This window comes from Melanostigma gelatinosum (assembly GCF_949748355.1).
Source record: "Melanostigma gelatinosum genome assembly, chromosome: 19".
Classification (NCBI taxonomy): Eukaryota; Metazoa; Chordata; class Actinopteri; order Perciformes; family Zoarcidae; genus Melanostigma; species Melanostigma gelatinosum.
The window spans coordinates 13,793,555-13,821,491 of NC_136652.1; the positions used below are offsets into that span (position 1 = coordinate 13,793,555).

The 27,937-nt window shown below is 42.0% G+C and overlaps 3 protein-coding genes across 6 annotated transcripts; 1 reads left to right on the forward strand and 2 right to left on the reverse strand.

Annotated features, from left to right (window-relative positions):
* Positions 1-56: 56 nt before the first annotated feature.
* Positions 57-10,724, reverse strand: esr1 (estrogen receptor 1). Of its 2 annotated transcripts, XM_079291517.1 has the most exons (10): positions 10,684-10,724; positions 9,615-10,040; positions 8,520-8,740; positions 7,896-8,012; positions 7,077-7,264; positions 6,726-6,879; positions 4,283-4,421; positions 3,655-3,788; positions 2,930-3,113; positions 57-1,643 (listed from the first exon to the last, which is right to left on the reverse strand). In XM_079291517.1, the coding sequence occupies exons 1-10, from the start codon at positions 10,692-10,694 to the stop codon at positions 1,364-1,366; spliced, it is 1,854 nt and encodes a 617-aa protein (XP_079147643.1). In that variant the 5' UTR covers positions 10,695-10,724; the 3' UTR covers positions 57-1,363. The 2 variants fall into 2 exon arrangements, with proteins under 2 accessions (XP_079147643.1, XP_079147644.1); XM_079291518.1 differs by lacking the exon at positions 10,684-10,724 and having other exon boundaries at positions 8,520-8,728; positions 9,615-10,167.
* A 3,510-nt stretch (positions 10,725-14,234) lies between these two features.
* armt1 (acidic residue methyltransferase 1) lies at positions 14,235-21,023 on the reverse strand. Of its 3 annotated transcripts, XM_079290253.1 has the most exons (8): positions 20,672-20,682; positions 19,334-19,407; positions 18,563-18,651; positions 17,274-17,486; positions 16,772-16,877; positions 16,432-16,673; positions 16,075-16,240; positions 14,235-15,762 (listed from the first exon to the last, which is right to left on the reverse strand). In XM_079290253.1, the coding sequence occupies exons 4-8, from the start codon at positions 17,333-17,335 to the stop codon at positions 14,974-14,976; spliced, it is 1,365 nt and encodes a 454-aa protein (XP_079146379.1). In that variant the 5' UTR covers positions 17,336-17,486; positions 18,563-18,651; positions 19,334-19,407; positions 20,672-20,682; the 3' UTR covers positions 14,235-14,973. The 3 variants fall into 3 exon arrangements, with proteins under 3 accessions (XP_079146379.1, XP_079146380.1, XP_079146381.1); XM_079290254.1 differs by lacking the exons at positions 19,334-19,407; positions 20,672-20,682 and adding an exon at positions 20,903-21,023; XM_079290255.1 differs by lacking the exon at positions 17,274-17,486.
* Positions 21,024-21,105: 82 nt separating this feature from the next.
* zbtb2b (zinc finger and BTB domain containing 2b) lies at positions 21,106-26,787 on the forward strand (the record flags this gene model as incomplete). Its single annotated transcript, XM_079290526.1, has 3 exons — positions 21,106-21,221; positions 24,676-24,856; positions 25,374-26,787. The coding sequence occupies exons 2-3, from the start codon at positions 24,684-24,686 to the stop codon at positions 26,785-26,787; spliced, it is 1,587 nt and encodes a 528-aa protein (XP_079146652.1). The 5' UTR covers positions 21,106-21,221; positions 24,676-24,683.
* Between the last annotated feature and the right edge of the window lie 1,150 nt (positions 26,788-27,937).

A 27,937-nucleotide genomic window follows, 5' to 3' on the forward strand; every position in this document is an offset into this window, starting at 1 on the left:
ATACAAGAACAATATTTTTTACCATGAATACGTTTATTTTTATGCACAGTAAACAAATGATATGTCAGTTCAGGTTTGACTGGACTTACACTTAACTCAAGAGGCCAAATCATTTATGTTTTTGTATTTTATGGAGGCTTTCCATACGTCTCCGTGGCACAGACTCCAGATTTGACTACTTGAAACTACGTCATCTTTTTGTTTCGCTTTTTTTTTCCAAGCAACATACATTTTGATTGCCTGTATTTCTTGAGTGCTAAAGAGTACAGCTTTAACAATAAGTCATTTTTCAAGCAAAAACGCCAAATAACCGATGGTTGCAGCTTCTCAATTGTGACCTTATCGTGTCCGTATCAGATATTGTCTTAACAATCTGATCAAATGCCGTCCTTTTAAACGGAAGTAAAAACGTATTGCATATGTGCACATACATTAGGAAACATTTTTTGGAGGTGTGTGTAAATCCAGCCAAACTCAACATGTAATCACTGAATTAGTGGATGAACAATAACCGGTTGTAGCTTTGAAGTGTTGAACAACTGCATAAAATCAGATTGGAGCCACTCCTAGCTCAGTCTCTCTGCCACACAAACACATATTTAAGACAAAGAAAACAACAACTTTGATGCAGGTGAGCATAAAGATGAAACCAACTACACACAAGAAGCTGTGCACAGGGGGACGCTTCTAACAAAGCTTGGCTTCCTTCGTTATGTAACCAGTGTTCTTGGATTTGATCCTGCAATTTTTAGCGATTCAAAATTCAACGGCTGTATCCTTCGGCACTGATCATTTCACCATTTGAATAATTTTCTTTCAAAATATATCGAATTTTTAAAATTGTGTGTGAACAGAAAACACAATACCTGATTTTAAGTCATTGACAATATTGCAATTTAAACACAAAATAAATTATAGTTATTTTAACCAGTTTTATCATAGTCAAGTGCATAATCATCCTTATTATGTATAAGTAAAAATAAAGCCTAATAGCCCCTTAAAACCCAGAGGAAGTGCACTTTGGTCTAGGCAAACGAAAAAGAATTAGCTGCTCCTCATTTCAAAGCCAACAGAGTGCCACACAACGACCTCACACCTGCCGTTTGACAACAATAAGCTGGACTCAAAATCACAGATATTATGAAAGGCAGCGTAAAAGATTAACTGCATTGATGCTCATATTGCAGTGAATTAGAGTAGTGCAAAGGAAAAATATAAAGCTACAACTATAAAATCACTTAATTTATAAATAATTATCTCATGAAATGAATTAAAATACAACGATTGTATATCATTCCCGAGCCCCTCTCATTGTGTACTACACATATCTATGACCTGCAGATGATGCTTGCTGTGCTCTGGCTCATAGGATGTGGGTGCAATCAGAAATGGACCCTCCATACTGCAGGACTGTGGGGGCTCTGCTCGGGCTGTCATGGCTGACTCGGGGTCCTGAACTGGGACCGCCTGAAGAGAAGTTGTCGATGGTGGTGCAGAGAGAGTCTCCGTCGGCGGGGAACCACGGCTCACCTGGTTTGTCTGGGCGGTGGAGGCGGTGAGCGTCCAGCATCTCGAGCAGCAGGTCGTACAGAGGCACCTTGTTCTTGCACTTCATGCTGTAGAGATGCTCCATGCCTTTGTTGCTGCAGAGAGTAAAAAAAAAGGGAGATGAGGAAATACGCGGTTTAGGAATCAGTCGGTTAATGGGGGAAGCTAGTTTCAACAACCCAAGAAGGATAGTAGTGTGTCATAAATATGTCATAAAAAAGTCATAGTATAAAAATGTCATCTTATAGAATATCATGAAAATTTCATAAAAAATGTATGTAGTATGGTATGTCAAAAAGAAATTAAATATCATCGTATATAGATATAGATATAGATAGATAGATAGATAGATAGATAGATAGATAGATAGATAGATAGATATATAGATATATATATAGATATATATATAGATATATATATCTATATATATATCTATATATATATATATATATATATATAGATATATATATATAGATATATATATATATATAGATATATATATCATATATATATATATATATATATAGATATATATATCATATATATAGATATATATATATATATATATATATATATATATGTAGATATATATATATATATATATATATATATATAGATATATATATATATATATATAGATATATATATCATATATATATATATATATATATAGATATATATATCATATATATATATATATATATATATATATATATATATATATATATATATATATATATATATATATATATATATATATATATGTAGTCCAATATATAGTGAGCGTGCCATTTTTTAGTGCTGTCCGAATGTGTAGGGAGAATTATTTTACCCAATATAGTGGACACAAAGTATCCCACAATGCATTGTGACAAGTCCATGGTTCCAAGTCCAAGTTCAATCCATGGTCACTCAGCTTAAAACATGTGTTTTTACGGATGGTCCACTGGCTGACGTTCATCTGGCACGTTTTAATTGTGCGATAGCAATGACGTAATCGGCGGCGAGAGGAAATGACGCGAGTAGTGTCCGAGTGTGTTTCTACCATTTTGCCGTAAAACCCCCAACATAGTCCTTTATATAGAACTCCCTGGACAGTGAGTAGGGAGTAGTGACCGAGTGACTGATTTCAGACACAACCATGGTTAAATCGGCAACAACTCATCAGTGAACAGGGATAAGTTTAAAAGTCTGGAGATGAGACAGATCATCTGCCTGCCAAAAAAGAGCCCAAATCCTTTCAAAGCATTCATCTTTCAAGCTCATACCACTTCAAAGAACCACTGTGGATTACTGAAGCATGGTTCTCAGCACAATATGTTGAAAGCGAGACCGTTAACACGGTAACAACAAAAGAGACATTTTTATAATTTAATTTCACCTCATGTGTCTGATGTGGGAGAGCAGGAGGAGCAGCTGGGCCTGCCGTCTCGACTGCTGCTGAACCGAGCAGCCCGATTGGCCGATATGATGTATGAGAGTGTCAGTGATGGTGTCCAGCATGTGCTGAACTGCTGCGGTGTCGTGGAGGGGCTCCATCGTGGCTGTGCAGAAAGAGAAGGCGCCTGACAAGCGAAGAAAAAAACACATCATTTGTTAAGTTAATGGACCTTTCTGTTCTTAAAAAGAGACTTCAGCAGGAGTAATACATCTCATAGAGACATGCTCATGTGAAAAAAACTCAACTTGCAACCGTTTCAAGCTAAAAACAAGTGAAAGATCTGACTCACACATGGATATAAGAGCAGAGCATTAATTACAGACGCAGTATTGCCCACACAGCAATCAAACGTTCATCTGGCTCTAGCAGCTGTACCAGTTGTGTCATCCCGTTGGTATTTCGGTCTACTCTGTTTCCCTTACAGAATATCTCAATCTCCGGGACAAACACGGGCCTCTTGTTGCCTCGTGTTGTCATGGGAACATTCATCCGGTGTATTGAGGGTGCAGGCCTTTTCCAGAACACTCTGTTCGCCTCATGTGCCCGGGCAGCGTTCAGAGCTACACCTCTGTGGGTGTAGTGTGACACTGTTCAATGTTTAGTGGTGTGGGATTACAAAATCACAGCAGAGAGCCTTTGTTTTCATCAGGGACGCTCAGCCTCACCTGAGTTCAGCAGGATGATCGCTTTGAGACAGACAAACTCCTCAGGTTTGAGTTTGAGCAAGCGGAAGCGGGAAGTAGTGGCCAACAGCATGTCAAAGATCTCAGCCATGCCTTCGACACAGTCGCCTTCGTTCCTGGAGAGCAGAATGAAAGAGAACACGGCGGAACGGTTTTATTTCTCTTTTCTTTTTGTATTAAAAATCACGGAAATGTACACAAAAAAGGGTACAGGCTGTGCCGGCGAAGCAGAAATCCATGTACGCATCTCTAGGTTTTTGTCCTCTCTGTTCGTCATTTAGCTCTTTCTCCCTCTCCCCCGCCATCGTTCTTCCTTTTCCATCATTCCTTGATTAAATCTCTGTCCTGGTTATCAGCTCAGCACAGTAATGATGAGGGGTATTTCAGGTGAGAGAGAGGCTGTTCTCTACTCCGTGGGGGGCATGTAATTAGTCTTTCAGTCTAAAGCCGGGCGTGTTAGGGTGGCACAATGGCTGGAAAGGTGTGAAATGGGAAATCTAAAATGCTGATGTGTCACTCTTGAGATTTGTGTGAGAGTGAGAGAAATAGGGAAGAAAACCAGTTCCAGAGAAATAGGGTATGAGAAAAGTAGATGCGTATTCCTGGCTACCTGTCTAGTATAAGGTCCTGTGCAAAGATGAGTTTGCCGGGGCAGTGGATGGACCTCCAGATGAGCCCGATCATCAGTACCTCCAACCACGAGCTCTCCAGCAGCTGCACCTGGTCATGGAGGCCCAGCTGCAGGAAACCTAGAACAACACACACGTGCATTTGTACAAGTATTCTGGTGAAAGGACCAAGGTGATCCACACGAAAAAGTAGATTCACACACGTTCTTATAGCAGCCGTCCAGAAGCCAAATCAGCTCTTAACAACACTGGACTCTGGGCTCCATGCCAGGAAGAGATACCAGAACAAATGTCCTGTAGGAATTCACAATTCGTTGTTGTTTGGTTTAAGAGTGGCTGAGAGTACTCAAGATAAGGAAAAAGACATCTTGTTTTCACAGTCCACAAATTGTTCATACAGCACAAGGAAACATACGTTTTCAAGATGAGGAACATAAATAAATGCCTGAAACTTAGAAAATTGAATTTACATTATTTGTTTTAGAGTAATGCTCCTCAATGCTTTCAGATTTTCCTGTAACGCCATTACTGCCCGCTGGGAAATCACACGTTTAATTAGTTTCAGTTGATTTAACAGTACGTCGATTTCAATACGAGTTAAGCTCGTCTTCTTCTTCTTCCATCCTTTTTGGTGGCATCTCTCCAGTTTTAGGGCATGTGTCAGAGTATTTATACTCGGCACAATGCCTGTCCTTATAGAGTGTTTAAAGGGCGTTAACTATGATAATGAACCATCCGCCACACACCTCCAATTTACGATCAAATGGGATTCCTCATTCAGCACACCTGGGTGGAAGCAGATATGGATGGTCAACAATGTTTGGTGCATCTGGAGTTTTGTCTTAAACTAAAAATTAAGAGAAAATATCAGAGAAATTCAAGAGAATGTTGCTGCATTAGACCCCATATTTGTTTTTTAATCCTGATCCACAGATGTTATTTGTAATAAAGACCAAATAGTCCAGATAATCCAAACAGACAAAACTCTGGTGTCGATAAGAGTTGTTGCATCAGTGCTGATGAATTGGAGCGGTGGGTGTTCACTGCAGCATGGTGTGGACCTTCATCCCTTCTATAAAAAATAAAAAATGCATGCTCTTGTTACCTGGCAGGGAATGGCTACTTAAATTAAATCACCTGCAATCTCTGCACTCTTATGACGCCTTATCGCCGGCACTCAGCTGTCTCAATTCATAATTACAGCCAATTCACTCCCATTGTCCCCCTCTGTACCCTGTCTGGGACCCCGCGCAATTAAAACTGTGTGCCTTTGGGCTGTTAGTGACGCACAAAGCTGTAATACTTATGTGTACATGCAAAAGGGTGATGTGTTCTATCCTGCAGCTCTGTGGGGTGCTCGGAGATTGGCCAAACAATCCTCTCAAAAGGTGATTGACTGTAATAACCGTCGCTGTAATGGCTCTGCATTTGTGTGTGTGTGTGTGTGTGTGTGCGTGTGTCCATGTGTGCCTCCACTATAAATGTCTCCCATTTCTATCAAACACAATCTATCACACAATCCAACTCTTTTATAATCTTAATGTTCTGCGCTAATGTTTGACATTCATCAGCGTTCTGTGTTTTATTATGTTTTCAGTAACTGTATCTCCAATCTTTTAACGGGCTATTTGTTTTAAACATTTTTGTACCTTGTCGATAGCAACAGACAGCAGTGTATCTGGAGTGTAGGGGCGCCTGTGGAAGTGGGCCAAAGAGGCCTGTTAAAAGGTATAATATGCAGCAATTTACAAAAAACAAAGTATAGTTCACATAATCCCTCTCAATCATTATGACCCACCAAAAACACAGCTTCACAACAAGCCTGGCATACAGAAGTCAGACTTCAACAAAAACAAAAACATGTTTAGAGCTTATTATTTCACTTTACGCTCGCACGTCATTATGTTATCCACTACATTATGGACCATTCAGTCTCAGGGAAGCTACATCTCATTCCCTCAACATTTACAGAAACAATCTGTTCGACAACAACAAGTTATTTGTTGTATTTAAAACCGTGGTGGGAAAAGGACAGTTCCCCACAGACCACATTGCAGACAGGATATGTTTGATGTTAATAGCCATGAATGTAGCCAGACTCCTGGCAAGGCTCAAGAGAGTCTTAACAATTCCACTTATTTTTAGGTTTTTGCTCCAAATGAAAGCTTAATATCAACATCTGGTAAAGTAATTGTTATTAATCTGTCTCCATCAACAGCCTATAGATACTGTGTTACAGTAACTTTGTACTAGGGCTAGCAGAATCTCAGTTATTGCTCCTTTGAATTGAGATTGTTGTAATCTTTAATAAAAAATGTATTTGGAAAAATGGGTCTGAAAACGCATTATGTACTCAACGTAGTACTGAAAACTATTGAAGCGTATTAGCTCGTGGTGTGGCTACCTTGCCGGTCTAAGCAGTACCTGGAAGCTTCTTGGCCCAGGCAATCATGTGGACTAGCTCCTTATCGGCCATGCTGGTGAGCAGGGTCATCATGGTGACCTCGGTGTAGGGTCGGCTCAGCTTCTGACGAGAGCACAGTATCGGGGGCTCGGCACACTGGAGCAGGAGGAGCACCTGAGGAAGCAGCAGAGAAACCGAAAAACAACGTAACCAGAAAAATCAAAGCGTCAACGAGTTAAAGCGACGACAAACGTATCTCAACATCCACTGGCCGCATGCTATGTAATTATGTGTGGATATATGAATATTCATAGCCCCCGACGGACGACTGTTGAGAACAAGGTAACGAGTGTCTCCACATGAATAAGCACCTGGTCAGGGGGCATGCTAGTCAGCATTGATTTTCCTCCAACGCAAACGCTGCTGATGCTGCTGCATTTCCTCCTGTCCTGGGAGGGCACTGTCCTGTGCTCCAGGTCCTTAGAGGCCTTGTCTCTGTCACTGAGGTCAGACCGTCGTTTGTCACGCCGCAAAACACGCCCACGGTCCTTGCGCACACCTTGAACAGTAGGGTATCATTAATACATAATAATTACACACAGAAACCAAGAAAAAAAAAGCCACAAACATGCACACGGTGCCAAACTAACTCGCCGGGCTTTTTCCTCAACACACAACTTTGTATCCTGTTGCCACCACAGAGTCCAGCGGTGAAGATTGCATGGATGCCTGTGTGATTCAAGAAGTATGAAAACAAAATGTGGGTGTGTTTTAATCAGCAGTCGTACTCCTTAAGAGGAAATCCCTTCAAGGCCATGTTAAAGTTAGTCTCAAGCTTATCTGCATCCACCAGGACTCTCATATTTGTGCCAATCCTCTCAGCAGAAGACTGTGGTTGATAGATGGCAATTTTGAAATTTGTTAAAACCAAGGCATTCAAATTAGCTTAATTTGCTGGAATTAAAACAACATACAGAAAAGCTAAGTTCTGCAAAAAGAAAACAAATCGTAGCAGGCTTATCAAAGAATTTAACCAAAATGAAACAAGTAAAAACAACAGGACAACACAACTACGTTTAGTAAATGACACCAAATTGGAGAAAAAAAAAAGTACATCTGCAAAATAAAACAAACTAAACAAAGACTTTGGTCCTGGAAAAGATGGGAAATCTCCCGGTGTGTCAACCCACCTCCCTTCATCATGCCCACTTCATAACACTTTCTAAGACGGCAAGCCTGGCAGCTCTTCCTCCGATTCCTGTCAATAGTACACTGATTGGTTGCTGGGCACATATAGTCATTGTGACCTGAAATGGAAAAAAATCCATTACTTCAAGACTCCCACTCCAGTGTTCAGTTGAGATTTATGTTATTTCGTAGCCAGGAACACTCTATTCCCAGTTTAAATGGATCCGAGATGGAGAAAATTAAAACTTGTCTCCGTCATTGCCATGGAGACTATTGGTTTCTTTCAGACCGGTCTTCCATAACAAGACTTCTCAATATGCCAGAGCGTCATATCACAAACTAACATGGCTACAAGTGACAACAGATGTTTTTATCTGCACACAGAGGCAGCAGTACACGGAGGTTGTACATCCTGTAGTATGAAAGACATGATATGGATGTTTTTAAGACTCCCAGATGTTCCTGATTAAATCACACAGTCGGCTATTGTACTGGTAATTGTGTTCTTATAATTAGAATTCAACATGACAGACACAGTACTTAAGTCTAAGCATTTCTTCATCATGATCTCTCAGAAACAGGTGAATCCAGTGGTCACAACTGGATGAAGGCGACAGAGTACCTACCCTGGATGCTCCTCTTGAAGAAGGCCTTGCAGCCCTCACAGGACCACACCCCGTAGTGGTACCCAGAGGCATAGTCACTGCACACGGCACAGAAACGCGTCTCTTTGGCCATCTCAAAGCCCCCGGCCCCGGCTCCGGCCCCCGTCTCCACCAGGCTGTACGACTCGTCGCTGGTGCCGCACTGGTCCTCTCTGGAAACCGACTGCTGACTGGATGGTACACTGGACATGTCACAGGACGTGGATTTCAGATCAGTTGAATTATCTCATGAACCTTCATAGACATTGACAATAAATTGTGACGCAGATGAAATAATCTCAACATAAATAAAAGGACATTTTTGTCAAAAATTGCTCCCATAAATGTTTTATGCCAGCAAATACTTATTTATCAGTCTAACCTTTACCGTACGAACTTTAACTTGACAGTGGCAGAGAGAAAAGCAGAGTACTGTTTTCCACCTGAGCCAGGAAGCAATCTGTCCGTGTACTGCGGTTGTTCTTACGTATTGTTCCTTTCTCAAGGCCTTTGACAAAGTCCTTAATCTCTGGAATTAGAAACCAGGACAAAGCTTGATCCCTTCTGTTGAGATAGTGGCAATGTTTTGTTCGAAGCAAAAGACACAAAAAAAACCCCACAATGCAGTTATATAATTGTTTTGTTTATAACTGCATTGTGAGGACTGAATAGAATGGCAATGCCATCATTTGTGAGCGAAAGATATTAAATACAGTCAAGTGGCAACATGACCTAAAACCACTCAGTGGAGGCAATACAGTAAAATGAAGGGGATACTTTTTTTCCCCTTCATGGATATTATTCTTTAACTTTGTGCTGGAATCACGACAGATTGGTCAAAAACAAAACTGGAGAAACAAATCTGACTTTGATGTGTTTTTATTGCAATTATGTTTTCAGCTAAATAATCAATAAAGCACAAACTGACTAAACAATCTGACTCAAGCAGAGGTAATCACAAAATTGACCTTAATGAAAGCAGTGATTCATACTTGTTGACGCAGAGCCTATAAAAATAACTTCTTCCCAACCACACAACAAACACTTTTTGTCGAAGGACAAATGTTATTCCCTCACCTGTAGACGTGTGTTGAGGTGGTTTCCAAATAGTGGTGGCTGGGTGGGTGCAAAAAGGGGCTGAGTCGGGGGCTTGAGGGTACAAACACGATAGGACTGGTAGGCCCACTACCCAGGGACTGAAGGCTGCCATCTGAGGGTGGTCTGTGGGAGTCCAGCGGAGCAGAGTAGAAGCCAGGGGTGGAGTGGCTGTAAAGAGGTGTCGGGGCAGGGGTGGGGGCGGCATAGTCGTAAGTTCCTTCCAGGAAGTCCACAGTGGCTACCCCTCCAGACCCCCGGCTCTCTTCGGGGTACATGTCACTGAAGTGGGCACGTGGTGCAGGCGAGGGATGTTGCGGGGAGAGGGTCTCCAGTTCTGAAAGGGCTGGGCTGATCCTGGGTCTGAGTAATGGTCCACAAGGCTGTCTGCTCTGCGTCGGGCTCTGCCTGAGCAACATCACAGCACAACAGCACTGATATGCAACATGATTTAGACTTGCTCTCCCAATTGCTGGGAGGGGAGACGAGTGCTGCTCTCTCTCTCGCTCTCTCTCTCTCTCTCTCTCTCTCTCTCTCGCTCTCCTGCCTTTAGTCCAACAAAGCCCATCAGGCAACTTGAAGTGTCCACTATTCTTCCAGTCCCTTTTCCCTATCTGCCGTGAGCTTCCGCCCACCGCAGAAAAAACAAAAAGACATCCAAAAAGACTCCTCCCATACTAGTGGGATAAAGAAAGAGGCAGATAGACAGAGAACTAGTGATTCCAAAATAACTCCCCTGTCCTCTCTCACACAACCCCACAATAACAAGGTTCTCTTCCAACTTCACCTTTCTCTTACGTCGAAAAGCTTTTGCTTTTGTTGTAGCTGGCACCCAGAGGAAAAACATCTGTAAAGTAGCAGGGAGATGTTTACCAGATACTCAGCAAGCTTCCAGCATGACGTATGAGCGGCCTATTTCTGTAGCCATGTTATTGAATACACCTGAGACTGCAGTAAATCAAATCAGTGTGGAAATGAGAGACATTCGGACAATAGATTTAAACAGTGGTGGCTAAAAGAAAGCCCAAATCCATCACGATATACTACTCACCTCTCACTCATGAATCATTCTCATAGCCCCTTCTGTGAGTCGTCTCGCTCCCTCTTTGCTCGCCTCTCTCTGATATCGCTGACTCTCAGAAACCTAGCTGGGCTCATTGAACACAATGGGAAAGGTTAAAAAAGAGGATAAACAAATTAAAGATGTGGCCAAATCGATAACCGAACCACAGTGTGTTTTAGTGCCAGGTCACCATAACACAGCAAACAGAGCAGGAGGTCAAATCTCATTCCTCCAGCCAACAATTGCATAATCAATCCCAAATGAGGGAATTAAACTAATATTAAACAGATGGTGCATGACATAAATTAAATATTTTTAACGAACATTACAGAAAAAAAAGACAAATATTTAAAAGAAGTCCTATTGTCCTGGTGATATTTCATTGAAAGGTATTATAAGACCACCACACGGAGCAGTTAATCATTACTTCATCAGGTCAAGTCAAAGATAAAACAGAACATAAACAAATAAAGGATTTCAGAAATCAATGTTCGTGTTTACTGCACAGAAGACCCAGCTTTGTGATATTCTGGGATCCTATTCGTCCTTGCATGTTTTGGGACCAGGCATCAAGAAAAGCTTGTGAGCTTAAATGCTAATAAAACTAATAAACTCATTTCCAACATTCATGAAAAGCGTGAAATAAAACCACAAACAATTCAGCTCAATGTCAAAAAATGATTTTCAAATGATTATTTGAAAATCAATGAACATCTTGAATACTTATTTCTGTGTGAAAACCAGTGGTGTATGTATAGTAACGAAGTAGAAATACTTCGTTACTGTACTTAAGTCATTTTTTTGGATATCTGTACTTTACTTTACTATTTATATTTCTGTTGACCTTTACTTTTACTTCACTACAGTTTGCAAAGAAAACTGATACTTTGACTTCGATACATTTCCCCTGAAACCTTCGTTACTCGCTACAAAATCAAATCGATCTTTAGAAACATAATGAATCACGAGACCAACGTCGGGGACTGTGGTGGAACACAGACTGCAAGCAAGCAGGTTTGGTGAATCAGTGGTCCTAGCAGCAAGTTAAATCATTGGTTAATCACGTTAATGCACAATTGCAAACAAGTGCTCTCAAAGCCGCGGTGTTTTGATTCCCAGTGATGCCCAGGATGCTACATGCTATAAGCTAGCGCGCGACTACCTACGTAGCATTCCACACAGGACGGGTGGGATGAGGAGAGGTGGACGGGTCAAACTAACACTGTGTTTCCTTCAGGAGGCCGCAGTTTGTGCCGTGTGTGAAACGAGAAGCCAATGTTGATTTATTTGTGACGTGACTTCCGTACTTAAGCAACGCCACTTCCGTAGATATTTTAACGCAAACCACGATCTTTTCCTAAACCTAACTAAGTAGTTTCATCGCCTAAACCTTATAGTTTCCTGTGAAGATGGAAGTTTATTTTGAAAAGACAGTATGCATGTAACAAGCCAAAACAGACTCATGTTGCTGGACTTTTGCAGGAAAAACGCACGAAATGAGGAGTAACTTTTCGTAAGATATCAATAAAACGGGGATGAATTTATATCATTGTATAAAGAGAGTGACATGAGAAGATCAATCTCATGTCTGTAAGTTAAATCAGCAGTAATCACTCTTTTAAAGTGATTGGTGACTCGTCTAAAATATTTAAAAAAGGAATAAATTCAACAGAATCATTCTATACACTGTAGCTTCTTGACATTCTAATAGAATGTCAAGAAGTTACATTGTATTAGAATACAATGTAACTTCTTTACATTCTCATAGAATTGTATTTTGAAGATGAACAGGACATTTTTCAGTTTCAAGTAATGACTGGGTTGTTTCGGTGCTGCTTTAGTGTTGATCATGTTTTGATATTTGAGTTATTTTGTGGATGATCAGATGGAGTTATGATGGTAGCAGTCGCCCAATTGCAGATTCAGCTTGAGCAAAACCTTTATTGTGTTCAAATCAGGCCCATAGGAGTTTACAAGGCAGGTGTCCTTTCTCTAAACACTCTAAACTGATGCATCAAGTGGATACTTTTAAAAGCCAGCTCAAAACCCACCTGTTTAGGCTGGCATTTGTGTAAAAGTAAACCCATGTCCTAGACCTGCTCTTAAAATATGTTTTACATTTTTATTTTATTTTTTATTATTTTATTTTTTATTTTTTACTTTTCTCTGTGTATATAATTTATTGACCCTAGGGTCACATTGCGTTTTTTATGCTTTTAAATGTCTGCTCTGTGAAGCACTTTGTGATATTATTGTCTGTGAAAAGCGCTATATAAATAAAATTCATTCATTCATTCATTCATTCATTCATTCATTCATTCATTCATGTTTTGCTGAACATAATATTATGCATTTGCCCTCTACATCCTCTAGTCGAAATGAGCAGACTTATAAACGCACTGTTACAACTCCTTCATTGTGTCATATTGCTTTTCGGAGAATTATGATAAGTTCATAGTAGATGCAAAAGTATACTATGTACAATATGTTGAACATTGTTGCTCCTGGATGGATCACAGCCAACCCAATTATTGTCAACACAGCTCCATGTCCTTGGTCATGGTGCCACAGCACTTAAAAGAATAAACTTCATAATTCTCAAAATTCTGACCCTTTGCTTTTTTATTAACAGCATTTACTTGTACTTTTACTTTCAATACTTAAGTACATTTAATATCAGAAAATTACTTTTGATACTTAAGTACAATAAATGTCAGATACTTTAAGACTTTTACTCAAGTAGTATTCTTTACTTTTACTCTAGTATGGCTTTTGGGTACTTTATACACCACTGGTGAAAACAGCTGACAGACTGTCAATAATACCAGAAATTCATAAAGATGATCAGAAGCAACAACCCCCCCCCCCCCCCCCCCCCCCGAGGACAAGCTGAACATTTGTCACAGGGACTTCATTTTCTCTTCTCTGTGCAACATCTTTCTTGAGTAAACAGCCCAATTTTCAGGACATGTCAGGTCAAGTGGAAAACAAGTAGCCCTGATGATAGATTTTCCGTTTTTTGCATTTCCCCTGGAATAAAATGAAAACTCCGTTGAATGAGAAGATGATGGGTTAGAAATGAAATGGCTAAAATCTCCTAAACGGCTGAAGATGGGCTTCTTCTCATCGTGATTCATCTAATCCTCATTACAGAGCACACTAACAAAGTGCGTCAGCAGCCTTAATGATGCCATTCAGCTTTCCCAGCTCATTCTGGGATTGTAATGCACATGTTGCAGCATTTACAGCTGTTTTTTCTGGGTCCACACTAACCCAGAGTACATGAAAAGGTCAACAACTGTTATAAAATATCAATGAACAATGTCACACAACTGGTGAACATTTAAGCCATCTACTGGTGGAGTATTATCTGTGTACAGATGCATTTTCTGGCTAAAAATACTGTCGCTGCACTTAGTAGTAATAAACCAAGCGGTTTCATGTACTAGATCAAACCGCCAGCTGCTCACTTGTCTCACATGTTGTATCTATGTTTGTAAAGTACGACAGTGGGGGAAGAAGAGACCAGTTCTGCAGTTCTTTATTAAATCAAACCCTTTAATGAAAACGATATCACCCCACCCAGCAGAAGAATCCAGTTAACATCACCTCCGAGGTACCGATGCTGAAAATATACATGACGTACACTTTCATCTATGAAGGTCTGGGTTGCCATTTTAAACAAAACAAGCACACACTGTCACTGTTATTGTTACACGGCCCCAATAACAGTCTACCAGCTTTCACACTTAACGTTATGATCTGCTGAAGCTGAATTCAAATGGCCGTCTGCATGTTTTGATACGTGCATATCAATGACACCAAACGCAACCTAAGCAGAGTTAGAACAAAGAAAAGCTACATACCGAGTTAATCAACTGCATGCAAAAGGAAAGGTATTGCTGCTCTAGGACAGATTCATAAAGCCCAATTCTTACTCAAAAATAGTGAACAGCATCTAATAACCTGTAAACATATTCCCTTAATACATTGTGCACAACACATAAGCTATTTGCCATAAAAAAATAATTTGATTTGTTACCTCAGAGGATTCATTTGTCACCGTAAACAATTGTGTTCAAATCATTACACATTAAGATCTAAAGTGCTAACATTTTCAGTATGACATGGTACAAATATATTGTGATAATAACTCAATATTTCTGTGTCAACCATGACAAGGAGGAACAAAGACTTGGTGTTCTGCCTTAAAGGGAACTCCTTCTTATGGTAATTCTTACTGTAATGTTCTTATGAACCAACATCTTCCCAGTGAGGTCAGTCTTTCTGTTCACACTTTGAGCTGGAGAACTGAATGACGGCGTATTTGCTGCTGGTCATCCAATCAGGATCTTGGGAGCCGAGCTTCTCTCCTTGGCCCGGCTGCAGACCGACCTGAACGTTGGCCTTGAGAGTCCTCAGGCTACACAGCGGTGCAGGCCCAAAACCCCGTAGCGCAGTATCGAAGCCCACCGCGTGATCCCACTCCCTGTCCCCAGTGAGCTTCCTGTAGTTGAGATCACCCTTAAACAGCACCAGGTCGGCCCCCTGCAGGGTCGCGTACAGGTCCGGAGCATCAGCTTCCATGTCACAAAACTCATGGGGCGTTGTCCAGAAGGGATGATCGTGATAGGACCACGCGCCCTCCTTCAGGTGGCTCTTCCATTGGACACCAGTCTTTGACATCCACTTGTGATTGGCCGCCGTGGTCTGCCGGATGGTCCACTGAAAATCGTTGGCTGTGACATCAGAGACAAACCATGGGATGGATTTGCCATGAAAATGGACCTCATTGGCAAGGTGGGAGGAAACCAGGAAATCTGCTAAGACCAAGTCAGTGAATAACTCAAAGCCAGAATTGTCTAGAACAATGTCCACTCTGACTGCAGTGGTTTTCTCAGATTGTCCGGGCCTCTGAGCGGAAAGAAGAGTAGACCACACCATGTTGGAGTCATTCACCAAGATGAAGGGTTGCAGGCTGTTCAGGGAGTCTATTGGACTGGTCTTCTGGGAGTTGTCTTGGCCAGCAGAGATGGACAGATCGCACTTGTTCCCCCATAGAGAAACCTACGAAAAGTCAAATAAAGAAGTTAAACACAAACCAATTGTAATGTGTCCACTTGTGACCCTGAATAGGATAAATGAGAGAATGGACAGAGTATTTTGTATTATTTGTCAGTCTTTTCATTGAAAATGGCAGCCGGAAAAGGAGGTTAAAACACAAAACTACCCTAAAAGAAGCTAAAATCTTCCATAAAAAGGACCTGCAGAGTATGGTAGTAAGAATCGATGGGTTCATCGATAATACTGATGAATACTGCGGCTTTTACCTTTACTCACTTGATTGTTAAGTATTAGGCTGGTATAAAAGACACTTACCTGCAGCAGTTTGTTGAAATGCTCATGCAGCTGATTCTTGGTGAGTTCCTCCATATTCTTGTTGACGCCCTCCAAGTATGTACATAAGGCGATCATAGCCTGCTGAGACTCAAAAAAGCTCTGAGTCTTTCCCTCGTTAAAGACGTCGTAGTCACTGATGGGAGGACTGAAAGAAAACAAATAGAATCATGACTAGAGGACAAGAACAGATTGTAAAGGAACAGAAAAACTGAAGATCGGCGGTTCGATCGAAGACAAAACTAATATAATGAAATAATGCATAGCTGCAGAGAAATCTACTCAAAAGCAGTTAGTAGGGCAGCAACAGATACCATTGTAAAATGCATATATTCTCACTTGAGCCAGAGGGCCTCATGTACTCTGCGATACATGTAGCACTCCACATAGAGCCACGGAGACTTGAACCAGCTGACAGAATCCTCGTCTCCGTGCATCTTCTGTTGTCTCTGCAGGTACTGATTCCAGCACTCCGTGTCTTGCAGGCCGTCCGTCAGCTCTAGAACTGGCTTATCTGTCTGCAGCTCATTCCTCATCTTAGACAGCAGACCTATTGTCTGCTTCTCTGCCTGGATACCTTCCTGTGTGAAAATAAAGAGGAAGAGGAAACACACAGCTGAAGAAAACAAGTAGTTGATCAAAAACAACTCGAATTCAATTCATCAATAACAATGCTTACCTCTCCATATTCTTCAAAAAACTTGTTTTTGTTGCGATGTATTGTATCTATAACTTTAGTCAGGATGGTGGGCAATCTGTCTCTCACAGTCAAATAGGCAAATGACCTGCAGAGAAACGGTATGAGTTAGCCACTGATATTATCATTTCAACATTAGCAGCTCACTACTGTATGCACTAGTGAGCTAGCATGCCAATGAACCTAGCAAGACGTAAAGTTAACGTGAGCCCTTACTTTGTAGACTTTTCTACTGCAAAACCATACTTGCTTATACAACGAAACCGTCCAAAAAATACATTCAAGTTCACCGAGTCAACGGTATATGCTTGCATGTGTACACTCAGTAAAGTTATAGCGTTAAATACTAACTTCGTGCATGTCTGTTAGCAATAAGCTAATGCTGCTACACGACAGTCGTAGCCGCTGTGACGCAGCAGTGTAACGTTAGTTAGCCACATTATTTAACATGGTGAAGAAGTTGTTAGAGCAACCATTGACATACCCGACCACTTTAGCAGACAGTGAAGGCGGAACTCTGTGCACCGTCCGATCAGCCGCCATCATTGTAGCAGTGGGAGTCGGTTCAAATTCAAACTTTATCGATATAATTTCCAGGACAGGTACAAAGTTTAGGGGTCCGCTTTAGGCTCCAACGCGACGTGTGACTATGGACGTTACGTGGCCAAGCAGATCGTTTCAAGCTTGAAGTCTGTTTCTGGAAACAAGTGTATTACATTTTAATATGTATTTCCTGGTTCCTTGTAGACCTGTGTTTTATTTAGGAGGCGATGCTGCCATCTAGCGGTTAATGTGTAAACTGCAAAGTTGGCAAGTTGTGTGTCCCCCGTGCACGTTGAGGCTGCCATTAAACCTTATAAATGATACCTAGCGCCTTGTTTAATTGAGGGTAACTCACTTAATTTAGCCCACGTGAGCCTTCAGCGTTGAAAGACTTCAACATTAATATTTCTGGGGTGGATGGGGGATCACAGACGGGTACGCGCGCTGCCGCATTGCGCATGACCCCCTGTTGTTGCGGCAGCAGCAGCACCCCGAGCATCCCTAGTCGTCCAGAGCAACGGTTGTCATGGAGACATTGATTCGCTCTATCAGGAGAATTCGACCCCCCCCCCCCCTGAGGCTTTTGGCGGGAAAAGAAGGAGGGGGGTAGAACGATTCTTGCTGGAGACCCTGATTCAATACTAGGCTACTATTCGTGGATATATGAACTTTTAAGAATATAGTCGCTTTTAGAGAAGGTCTCCCCACTCTGTGTGTTCTTTCTGCAGAACATGACCAATTGATTCGCTGCACCCACCATTGCTAGGCCGGTAAAAACACGCACATCAATTCATGCTGGCGGTGTTTCCACTTTCAGATCAGCCCCGGTCACTATGGGAACACAGCGGGCCGTTGTCAGGATGTGGGGTCCATGGGAGTGGGAGTCCAGCTGCGTCCACCTCCGGTGTTCATCCACCACCGGGCTCCCATCCCCCCACCGGGGCCCCAGCCTGGCCGGATCTGTTTTTCTAAACCGAGAAAGGAGTGACTCACCACTCCGGTTTCAAAACAGGCCATGAATGGGGGGGGGGGGGGGGGGGGGGGGGCTAACGTTAAAGGCGCTGTTTAAACAGGTGTTTCAGCTCACCACAGTCCTAACGCAACAGGAGGATTGAGCAACTACGTGCCGTGTGTATTGTTCCCTGACGCCAGGAAACGGCCAAATCGGAGTAAATCTCGTCATACTTTCACGTTAAAGCAATGCAGTCTTTGCTGTACTTGTGTACTTACTGTATGCATTATGCAGGAACAATCAATTTAGTTTAAATCAGTGGCAGTCATGTGAAAGTCCAGTCTGCGTCTCTTTTGAAGGAGCTCCTCTGAGAAAAAGAAGCAGGAGATTGATTAATAGGGCATAAGGATGCCATATGTACAGAAGCAGACAGGACATACTTCCCCTAATGGTGGAGCATTACAAAAAATAAAAAAGCTATTGATAATAATATATATATATTTTAATGATTACGAAAAAGAATGAGCCATGTGGTAACAGTGTATCTGCTTCTTTCAATAAACCCCTGCTGTGGGCCTTTCAGTAAAGTAAACATGCTTGTGTTCTGTAGTCATTACCATCTACTATTTCTCTACCAGTGGCATCAATCAATCTTTTGCTTGTGATTCTTGTGAGACATTTCGTACCCCCACAGGCCTATCATTTTATAAGCTAATTAGGATCAGATCTAGGTCTATTGTTTGTTGACAGGACAGAGACTTTAAGCTCCCCAGGGCCTGCTTAAGAGACATTTCTGCCCCCTTCCGAAGTATCCTGTCTCCTGTAACCTTAACAAATAAACTCTCTCCTCTGACTGCAGAGTAAGCGTTTACAAAGCTACAACTTGCTTAATCTGGTCCTCCTGTGGACTCACTGTCCTAAGGCTTTAAAAAAAGCAACTCTGTAATGACAGGTCTGGTAAAAAAAAATTGGTCTTTACACTCTGGGGCAACATCTGATGACAAAATATCGATCCAAAGTGCGTTTGTGCGAGAAGGTCTTCCTCTTACTGTGCAGGCCATGTGTGATGTGGTTGAAATCTATTTCCAAGACCTCCACTACTTCCCTCTTCTGGTACTTCCTTCTATTTAAACAATAAAAGAGGTGTTCCATTGACATTTGAGTTGACCAATTCACAGGCAGGCAACCCTTTGTTGGGATTACAACAAAAAAAACAGCTGTAATTTAAGACCCCATTCTAGGCTACAGGAAGCGGCTATAATTACTATTTTCACACAAAAGAAACAACTCAAAAAAATTCTGTTTGCTGTGATTTTAAGGTTATTCGACTTAATGACACTGTTTAAAACGTACGCAGTTGTGACACTGTTTGGTTACGGTATATAAGGGGGAACCCAGGATAATATGCGCAGGTTTGTTAAATGCTGTTGAATAAAAGTATTTTTTGTAGATATTGGCAGTTTATAGATTTCTTTTACACATGGGGTGCTTGGAAATGAGTGCAACATACCAATATAAAAGAAAGGAGAAAGGGGATGGCCAAACTGCTCTGACATCAAAACATAATAATCTAATAGTGACACATACAAACTACAAACCAGTGTTTAACAGTTAATAATGTATGAACATTTGTTGAACCTGTATTCAATATCTTGTGTCATACAGTTAATACGTTTTGTGGGAATAACATCCTGTTTCCATAAATAGACCTATAATAGCCATGTCACGGGGGAATTCAGTCCCCTAAAAACTAAAAAACATTGAGCTTGATCAATTATCCTTATAAATCTCAAGTTTATATAAAACACTTTGCAACTGCCTCAGAGGAAAATTACAATTCAAGGTTTTCAACTAAACAAACACAAAACAAGGCTTTAACAATTATATTCTATTCGTGTCAGAGGTAAATTACTGTACTCTATTACACTCTACACTCAAAACTGACGATATATTTAAAATCTATTTGTATTGTCTGTTTTCGTCAGTCTCTACTAATACTAGTCTTTGAGATCAAAACGTCTGCGAATAAAATAATTAAACATACTTAATACATAAAATGAATTAATTCTCAGCCAAATGTACTTTAATACCAGTTTGTTTCATATACTTTTTACATGTAGTAATTTTTTTTAATTTGTAATTATTTTGTGAGACCTATTACTTTGTAGCATTTTGTTTTATCTCCCAATGTCATTCAGAATCATAATTGTTCATTACTCAGTCATTCAAAGGGGAAACGTGCTTTAATAATGGCCATATATAGATTTTGATAGTCTATGAGGATATCTTAATATTCATGTTATTAAAGCTACAGCCTTGCTTTGATATGTAATAATATCCACTGAATATGTATAAAATGTAGACGCTGACATTACTTGTTTTCATACCTGTAACTTATTAAAAATCTGGTGTTGGCTTAGCTTCAACCGAAAATGCCAAATATGATACGACTGTGTGCAAAAAGTGGAAATATTTCGATGAGAGTCAACAACACACGTAACGTTATGTATGCCACACTTCGGTGTTGTGTTTAGCGTGTCGTTAACGGCAGAGACGGGCCGATTAACAACGGTGAGTCAGCGTAGCTGTTAACGTTAGCTGTTAATGTTCAAACTCACCGGCTGTCAAAAAAAAAACTGGCTAGCGGTGGTTGATCTCACGGTGGTTACACAGTGCGGAAAATTAACGTTAACTCAACCGCCCCCTTGCTCAACGGATTTTTTGCAACGGCTGTTTTTTTACCCACAGTCATGTGATTGTAACGTAAAACCCCTAACCGGAAAACAACGACGGACGACCCTCTCCGCCGCCAACGAATGCTGCGTCTGCTAGCAACAGTACAAGCCGCTGCGAGCCCAGAAGAAGACGGACGAGTCCCCGGTAACAAACAAACAACGGCGACACGGCAAACTCCACGGATTTACACCGGAGTCGCAGGTACGGCTGCTCGTACCTACACGCTCTCTCATTCGTGTGCTGGTAGTGGTACGTTATTTGGTTACTTGTGTGCGCTTCGACTCACTGTAATTGTCACGGGGAAGTTAAAAGAAACGCGTTCGTGACCAACCCCATCCCCCTTGCTCTCTTTCCCCGCGTGTGTGTGTTGTGTGCGCGCGCTCGCGTGCGTGCATGTCCGTTTTCTCTCGCTAGCAATAGCAGCCGCGAGAGACCCGAGGCAGGAACAGTCTCGGCGCGCTCGCTTGAGAGGCTATTCCCCCTGTTACAGCGCCTCGTGTACTTTAAATGTTGTTATTTTATTCGCATAATTCTCCTGTTTTATTCCCGTACTGTGTTTACCTTCCTCGCGGGCCGTTTAAACTGTGTATATTCAGAGTAACTGTAAATCTCTCTACGGAAGTAACTATTCCACGTGTCTACATCACATCAGGGGCGGTGCTTTATTGTTGCAAACAAGTCGGTGTTGATTAACACATGGTAGGCTACTGTGGCTAACTGACCGGATCATGTGAATACAAGTTGAATTCACAGGATCAATAGGGGTATTGGCAATCAGTCACACATTCATAATACTATTTTAAGACATCTTAAAAGGTCTGTGGAGCCACCAACCAACCAAAATGTTGGAGGCTCAGCTGGAGGCAAACCATACTACAGGTTACAAACTAAAGCCTTTCTGGGTCCATGTAAATCCATTCAAACAACTAGGAACAATCCAAACTACACCAGGAAGAGATGCAGACTGGTAAAAAGCTTCAACAAGAAATCAGTGTAAATCTGATATTGTTGAAAATGTATTCAATGGTATAAATTGTTATATTTGTAAATTAAAGGAAATATTGCTGTTTAGATGTGGATTAACTGGCAATGGCAATGTGTATATTTGTTGTACTACTGTCACGTGTTGACTTCAGATCTGGATTAAAAAAAAAAAGATCTGTGCAGCTCACTATAATTTAAACATAATTAGTTAAGTATTAGGACTGGAACTGCTAACAAGTTGTGATGAAGAAGTAAAAGCAGGGAAAAGGGGTCAGTGTGCCCATTAATAAAAATATGTCTTGTTTATTAGAGGTGTTGGGAATGCTGCAGAGAGGGTGAGCTAAACGAGATGAGTAAACTCAGTTTTTTAAACTGTTTTTCGAGGGGTGTTGGTTCAGCTTTATGCTCATTATAGAGGCCGTGGTGCATCTGAATTATATTGAGCGGTATTTCTAATATCTAGTCTATGGCAATCTGTGGCAATTATGTCTCTGGATTATTATCTATAAAATGTCCAAAAAATAGTGAAAAATTCCTACTATAATTTCTAAGGAACTAAGGTGACATATTCATGATATATTCAATAGTTTTCTCCGACCAACAGTCCAAAACCGAAAGATTATCACGTTACTGTCATGTATCCGCAAAGCAGCACATTTCACATTTAAGAAGCTAGAAGCAGGGAGTGTTCGGCTCAGTATATATAATATATTGTTGTAATAGACTATTATTTGCCAGCTGTACCTAATAACCTGGTGACTGCAGGTATATAGAAGTTAAGTGTGACAAGAGCATGGTTGATGCCGCGTACTTTGCATCTTGAGTGACTGCTGTTGCTGTATCCCCCTCGCACAAGATCCGGAAACCTAGCCCTTTCCTGAAGCGCTGCAGTGCCAATGCCTTTGCACTCTGACCCCTCTGATGAAATACACATGTGCAGGGGGCTTTATCGGTGCTTTAGTCAACAGCAGCGAATATGCAGAGGTATTAATTCTGATTATTGGAGGTGAATTGGCTGGTGAGGTAGGGCTGGGCGATATGGCCAAAAAAAAAAATCTCCGATTTTTTTACAAAAAATCCGATTCACGATTTAAATCGATTTTTTTCCCCCACAAATTTTTGCAGATGACAGAAGCTGTTGAAAACAATTTTTTATTTTATTTTGTGATGATTTTCCCTCGTAGGTTGATAAAAATAAAGTGCAAACAAAACCTGAACATTGTAGAAAGGTGCCTGTAGTATACAAAAAGTATTTGGTCACTCTTTTGTTTCCCTGAATCATTTAAATATAAAATTAAATTAAACATAACATTAAATGGCATTAAATAGTAGCCTTCCATTGTAAACAACTGTGCAAATGTAACTTTTTACAGTAAGCTTTTCTAACTGAATACACTGATACAAACACAGCATGAAATAAAATGTATGTGACCCTTTAACATTCACATTTTCAAAAGTGCAACATCTGATCTAACATCAACATAACATATTTTGCACAGTAAATAAGTGCATGTAAACAAAATCAAGTGCATTCACAACATAACCAACAGTATTAAACAGTAGTGCATGTTTTTTCGAAATATTTTTTGCCAGGAAGACAGCGTCGCTTGTGCTCCCGCGGTCCTGCTCCCTCCTCAGGGTGCACCGCTTCTCCCACTCGGCGGCATGCCTCTGTTTGAGGCTGTTTGTTCTGTGTCAGATGACACGAACCCGAACCATTTCCAGACCACCGAAGACACATTCTTCCCTCTCTTAAGAACGAGAGCTTCACTGCTGGCCGCCATTGTTTTCGTTTGTAAACAATGCGCGCGCACTCAACTACGGGAACCCAACGGGGGGGGAGGGTGGGGGCGATTTTCTCGATTTTCAATAAAACACATCGCCTTAAAGCACACATTCGAATTAATCGATTAAATCGATTTATCGCCCAGCCCTATGGTGAGGTATCCATCATCTTCTGTCTTGGTAGCTTCATGCCTTAGGCTGTGTGGTGTGGAGAAAAGTCTGGAGAAAGGAGAGTCACCCTGCCCACATGCTGTTTTCATCCTTCACTGGAAGGGGGGTAGAACCAGTTCTGCTTTTAGGAATGTGTGTCAACACCCAAAACTCTGATCATGTGATGGCCTGGAGCCCTTCTAGTCTTCCAGTGACCTTTAAGGTCAACGACACCCATCTTATTGGTCAGCAGAACGCACAGAGCTCTGAAATGTCCCTTGAGATTGAGTTTGGACGGCTTGGGCTACCATCTGGACCATGTCCTGCAAAAGGATGTTCCCTCAAAGAGACAAGAGCTGTAGTGATAACAAACTCTATTTCATCTGCTGGTTTTCAGTGTCATAATAAGAGATCAATAGAGAACCCTCTCTCTGACCACTCTGGTTGTCATTGATTTTTTTACTCCTGTCCAAAATTCCCATTTGTACAATACAGGGAAACAAATTAGACTGGGGTGTTTTTTGTTTTGCTGAGTCGCACCATTAATTGGCAAAATGTTAGTGTTCGATAAATTGTCTCCAACGTCACAAAATGACTCTTTACCGTTGTGTTAAGCTCGCCTTTACAGGGTCGTTAGATCACCCCCGTCAGCCTGACACTTTGTGGTCACAATAAACTCTGGTCTCCTTCCAAACAGGAAACTCATTGCTGCTTGTGTGTGTGTGTGTCTGTGCAGGTTGAAGAATGGAGTTGGCCAACCATGGTCTTATCCTGCTGCAGCAGCTTAACGCTCAGAGGGAGTTTGGCTTCCTGTGCGACTGCACGGTGGCTATAGGAGATGTCTTCTTCAAAGCCCACAAAGCTGTCCTTGCTGCCTTCTCCAACTACTTCAGAATGCTCTTCATTCATCAGGACAGGTAAAGGAAGAATGTATGAATAGGTGTATCGGACACAAGCGCAGTACCAAGCTCGGATACCTTTTTGTTGTCCCATCAGAGGAGCAAATTGTGCTGTCAAAGCTTACAGATGTCATGTCAAAATAACACTCACTTCTCATGTTGTCAAACACTGAAGGGTTTTGTTTCTCTGTAGTTGAGCACTGGACTGTATCTAAATCTTTTTAGTGTGATGTGCCCACAACTAATGCCATTGTTTGATCAATGGAATGAATTAAGGTGACAAATTGGAGTGTGTGTCAGGGCATTAAGATCTAAACAAGGTATCTCTGCTGCCCTGATAATGTGTTATTTATTCACCTAATGCAAGGATTGGTAATCTTAAGAAACTAGCAAGCGTACGCTACATTTTCAAAATGCAGATTTTTCCTCATAGTAGAGAAATGAGGAGCTGTTTATAATGGACAACATTATCTAATACTATCAAGACCTCAGACATCATTAGTCACTACTTAACTGTACTGCCGTTGCGTTTCAGTGATTGTGTGCGCCTGAAGGCCGCCGACATACAGCCGGATATCTTCAGCTACCTCCTCAACCTGATGTACACAGGCAAGCTCGCACCCCAGCTGATAGACCCTGCACGGCTGGAGCAGGGGGTCAGATTCCTGCACGCCTATCCGCTCTTGCAGGAGGCCAGCCAGTCTGTGTATTCCCACGCTGAGCAGCACAGCATCAACCTTTCCACCTCCCTCTACGGCATCCAGATCTCTGACCAACAGGCAGGGCTGTCTGCTAGATTGCCCTCTCGACGGCAGCTCACTTCTCCCTTCGACATGGAGCAGCTGAGCTCAGAGGGGAAGTATCTGTCCACACCGGCTGCCACAGCTTCATACGCCAATTCCTTACTGTCCAAGTTAGCTTCCTCGCCCCCAGACGCGGAGGCCTCGACCAGCGGCGCCAAGCCTACAGTTGAGGAGGGGGGGATGGACATGCTCAGTGCGGATGGTTCCTCAGCCAGTGCCATCCTCCATGTAAAGCCCAGCATCATGAAGAGGAACTCCTCCTTTAGGAAGCATTACTCCTGTCATCTGTGCCGGAGTCGATTCACCCAGAGAAGCCTGCTGAGGGAGCATCTCCTCCAACATACCCATGCTCTACAGCAGGCGCCAGCTGAGCCCAGCACTGCGCTCTCTCCTGTCATGACTGGAGAACATAGCATGCTAGATTTAGAGAGGGTCCTAAAGGGAATTAAGGCCGGGTCAGTTGCCTTGGCTGCCACCACAGGAGTAGAGATAATCAGTGACAGCGAGCAAACGCCCGTTTCAGGAACCAACTCGGACTCTCCGCGAGCGGAGGTGTCCACTTCCAGCTGGGGGGTGGGAGGATTGAATTCTCAGGCAGACACGCCACCTCCGTCAGACATTGCGGACATCGACAACCTAGAGAGCGCCGACTTGGACAGGGAAGAGAAGCGCAGGAAGTACGAGTGCTCCACCTGTGGGCGCAAGTTTATTCAGAAGAGCCACTGGCGTGAACACATGTACATCCACACGGGCAAGCCCTTCAAATGCAGCGCTTGTGGCAAGAGCTTCTGCCGGGCCAACCAGGCAGCCCGCCACGTGTGCCTGAACCAGGGGGCCGACACCTACACCATGGTGGACCGGCAGAGCATGGAGCTGTGCGCTGCAGGCGACGACAGCAGCCAGATGGAGGCGATGTTCTTGGGCTCGTCGAAGCCTTACAAGTGCAACATTTGTGCGACCACCTTCTCCAGTCCCAACGAGGTGATCAAGCACCTGTGCTTTACTCAAGGGGGGTTAGTGGGGCTGCAGGGAGGCGTGGGGATGCTGCTCCAGCGTGAAGAGTTCTCCAAAGATGACGGCTCCGACTTGTCCAACTCTGGCACCGCACTGGAACCTATAAAGACTGAGGATATCCTTGTAGAGTAGTGCCAAAACTGTCTGTTTGTCCTTTTTAACATGTATGTTTACTTTCTGAATCGTGGTTAATAGGTAAGCTAAAGGCAAAGTTAGTCAGGGTATGTATGTTTGAGCTCCTCGGTCTACTAAAACAGTTGTGTGTTTTTTATTAGTTTAATTGTGTGTGTGGGGGGGGGGGGGGTTACAGTATTTTGGACTGGGTATGACAAAAACTGAATTAAATAGTGAAGTAAATGCCCTAAAGCTCTCTGGAGTTCAGTCCAACATCACTAGAAAAGCAAATAACTTTAACATTTGACTGAAAGCTGCGTTACCAATAAGGGAGAGGAAGTTACTGTGACTTTGTTTCATCTGATCATTTCATGGCTGGTGTACATTGGTGTTAGACTCTCACATGTCAGGCTGTACCACATTCTTTTTTTATTTTTATTTTACTTAACAGCTAAAGTTGTGGTAAGGCTGCACAGGCAGACTTTGAGTGTCGGAGGAAGAGGAAGCGGAGACAGTTCCGGAGGCCTCGCTGTGTTGTGCGATGAGTTTGCTGTGCTAGATTAGAGGAGGAGAAAGAGCTGCACGGAAGGGTTGTTTCTTCATGGTCACAAATGAGAGGCTTGTTCTGCAGATCAGGTGTAGATTATGATTCCAGCTAAAAGCGCACAACATATTCAGACCTGAGACAATCTGTGCCCTTTGTTTTTTTTTGAGTAGATGCTTGATATGCAGGAAAGTACGTGCGTCTTCCATTCATGTTTTGGTTGTTGTTTATGCTCAGCAGAATGAATAACTTGCATCCTCCTCAGTCTGTGTGATTTTTGGTTCCTGTGCCCTTACATCTAATTAAAGCACAATTTGCTCTTCATAATAGAGTTGGGCCACCTAAGAAAATTGGTCACAACAAGCAAGAGTGTTCATTGTGTTTACAGGTGTGCCCCTTTTCATTCTATTTTTTTATTTTGACTTCTGTTGTATTTGTTGCTGACTGAAGGAGCAGCGTGTTTATTCACACACACCTTGATTGGAGGCTGTCCTATACAGTGTTGTACATGTTGTCTTTATATACTTTGCTTCAATCCGCTCCTAAAAGCCCTTAGTGTTTGCTCGACATGCTTTTCTAGTTTTAAATACAATATATTTTCAAAGATTTCTTTATATTGCAAAG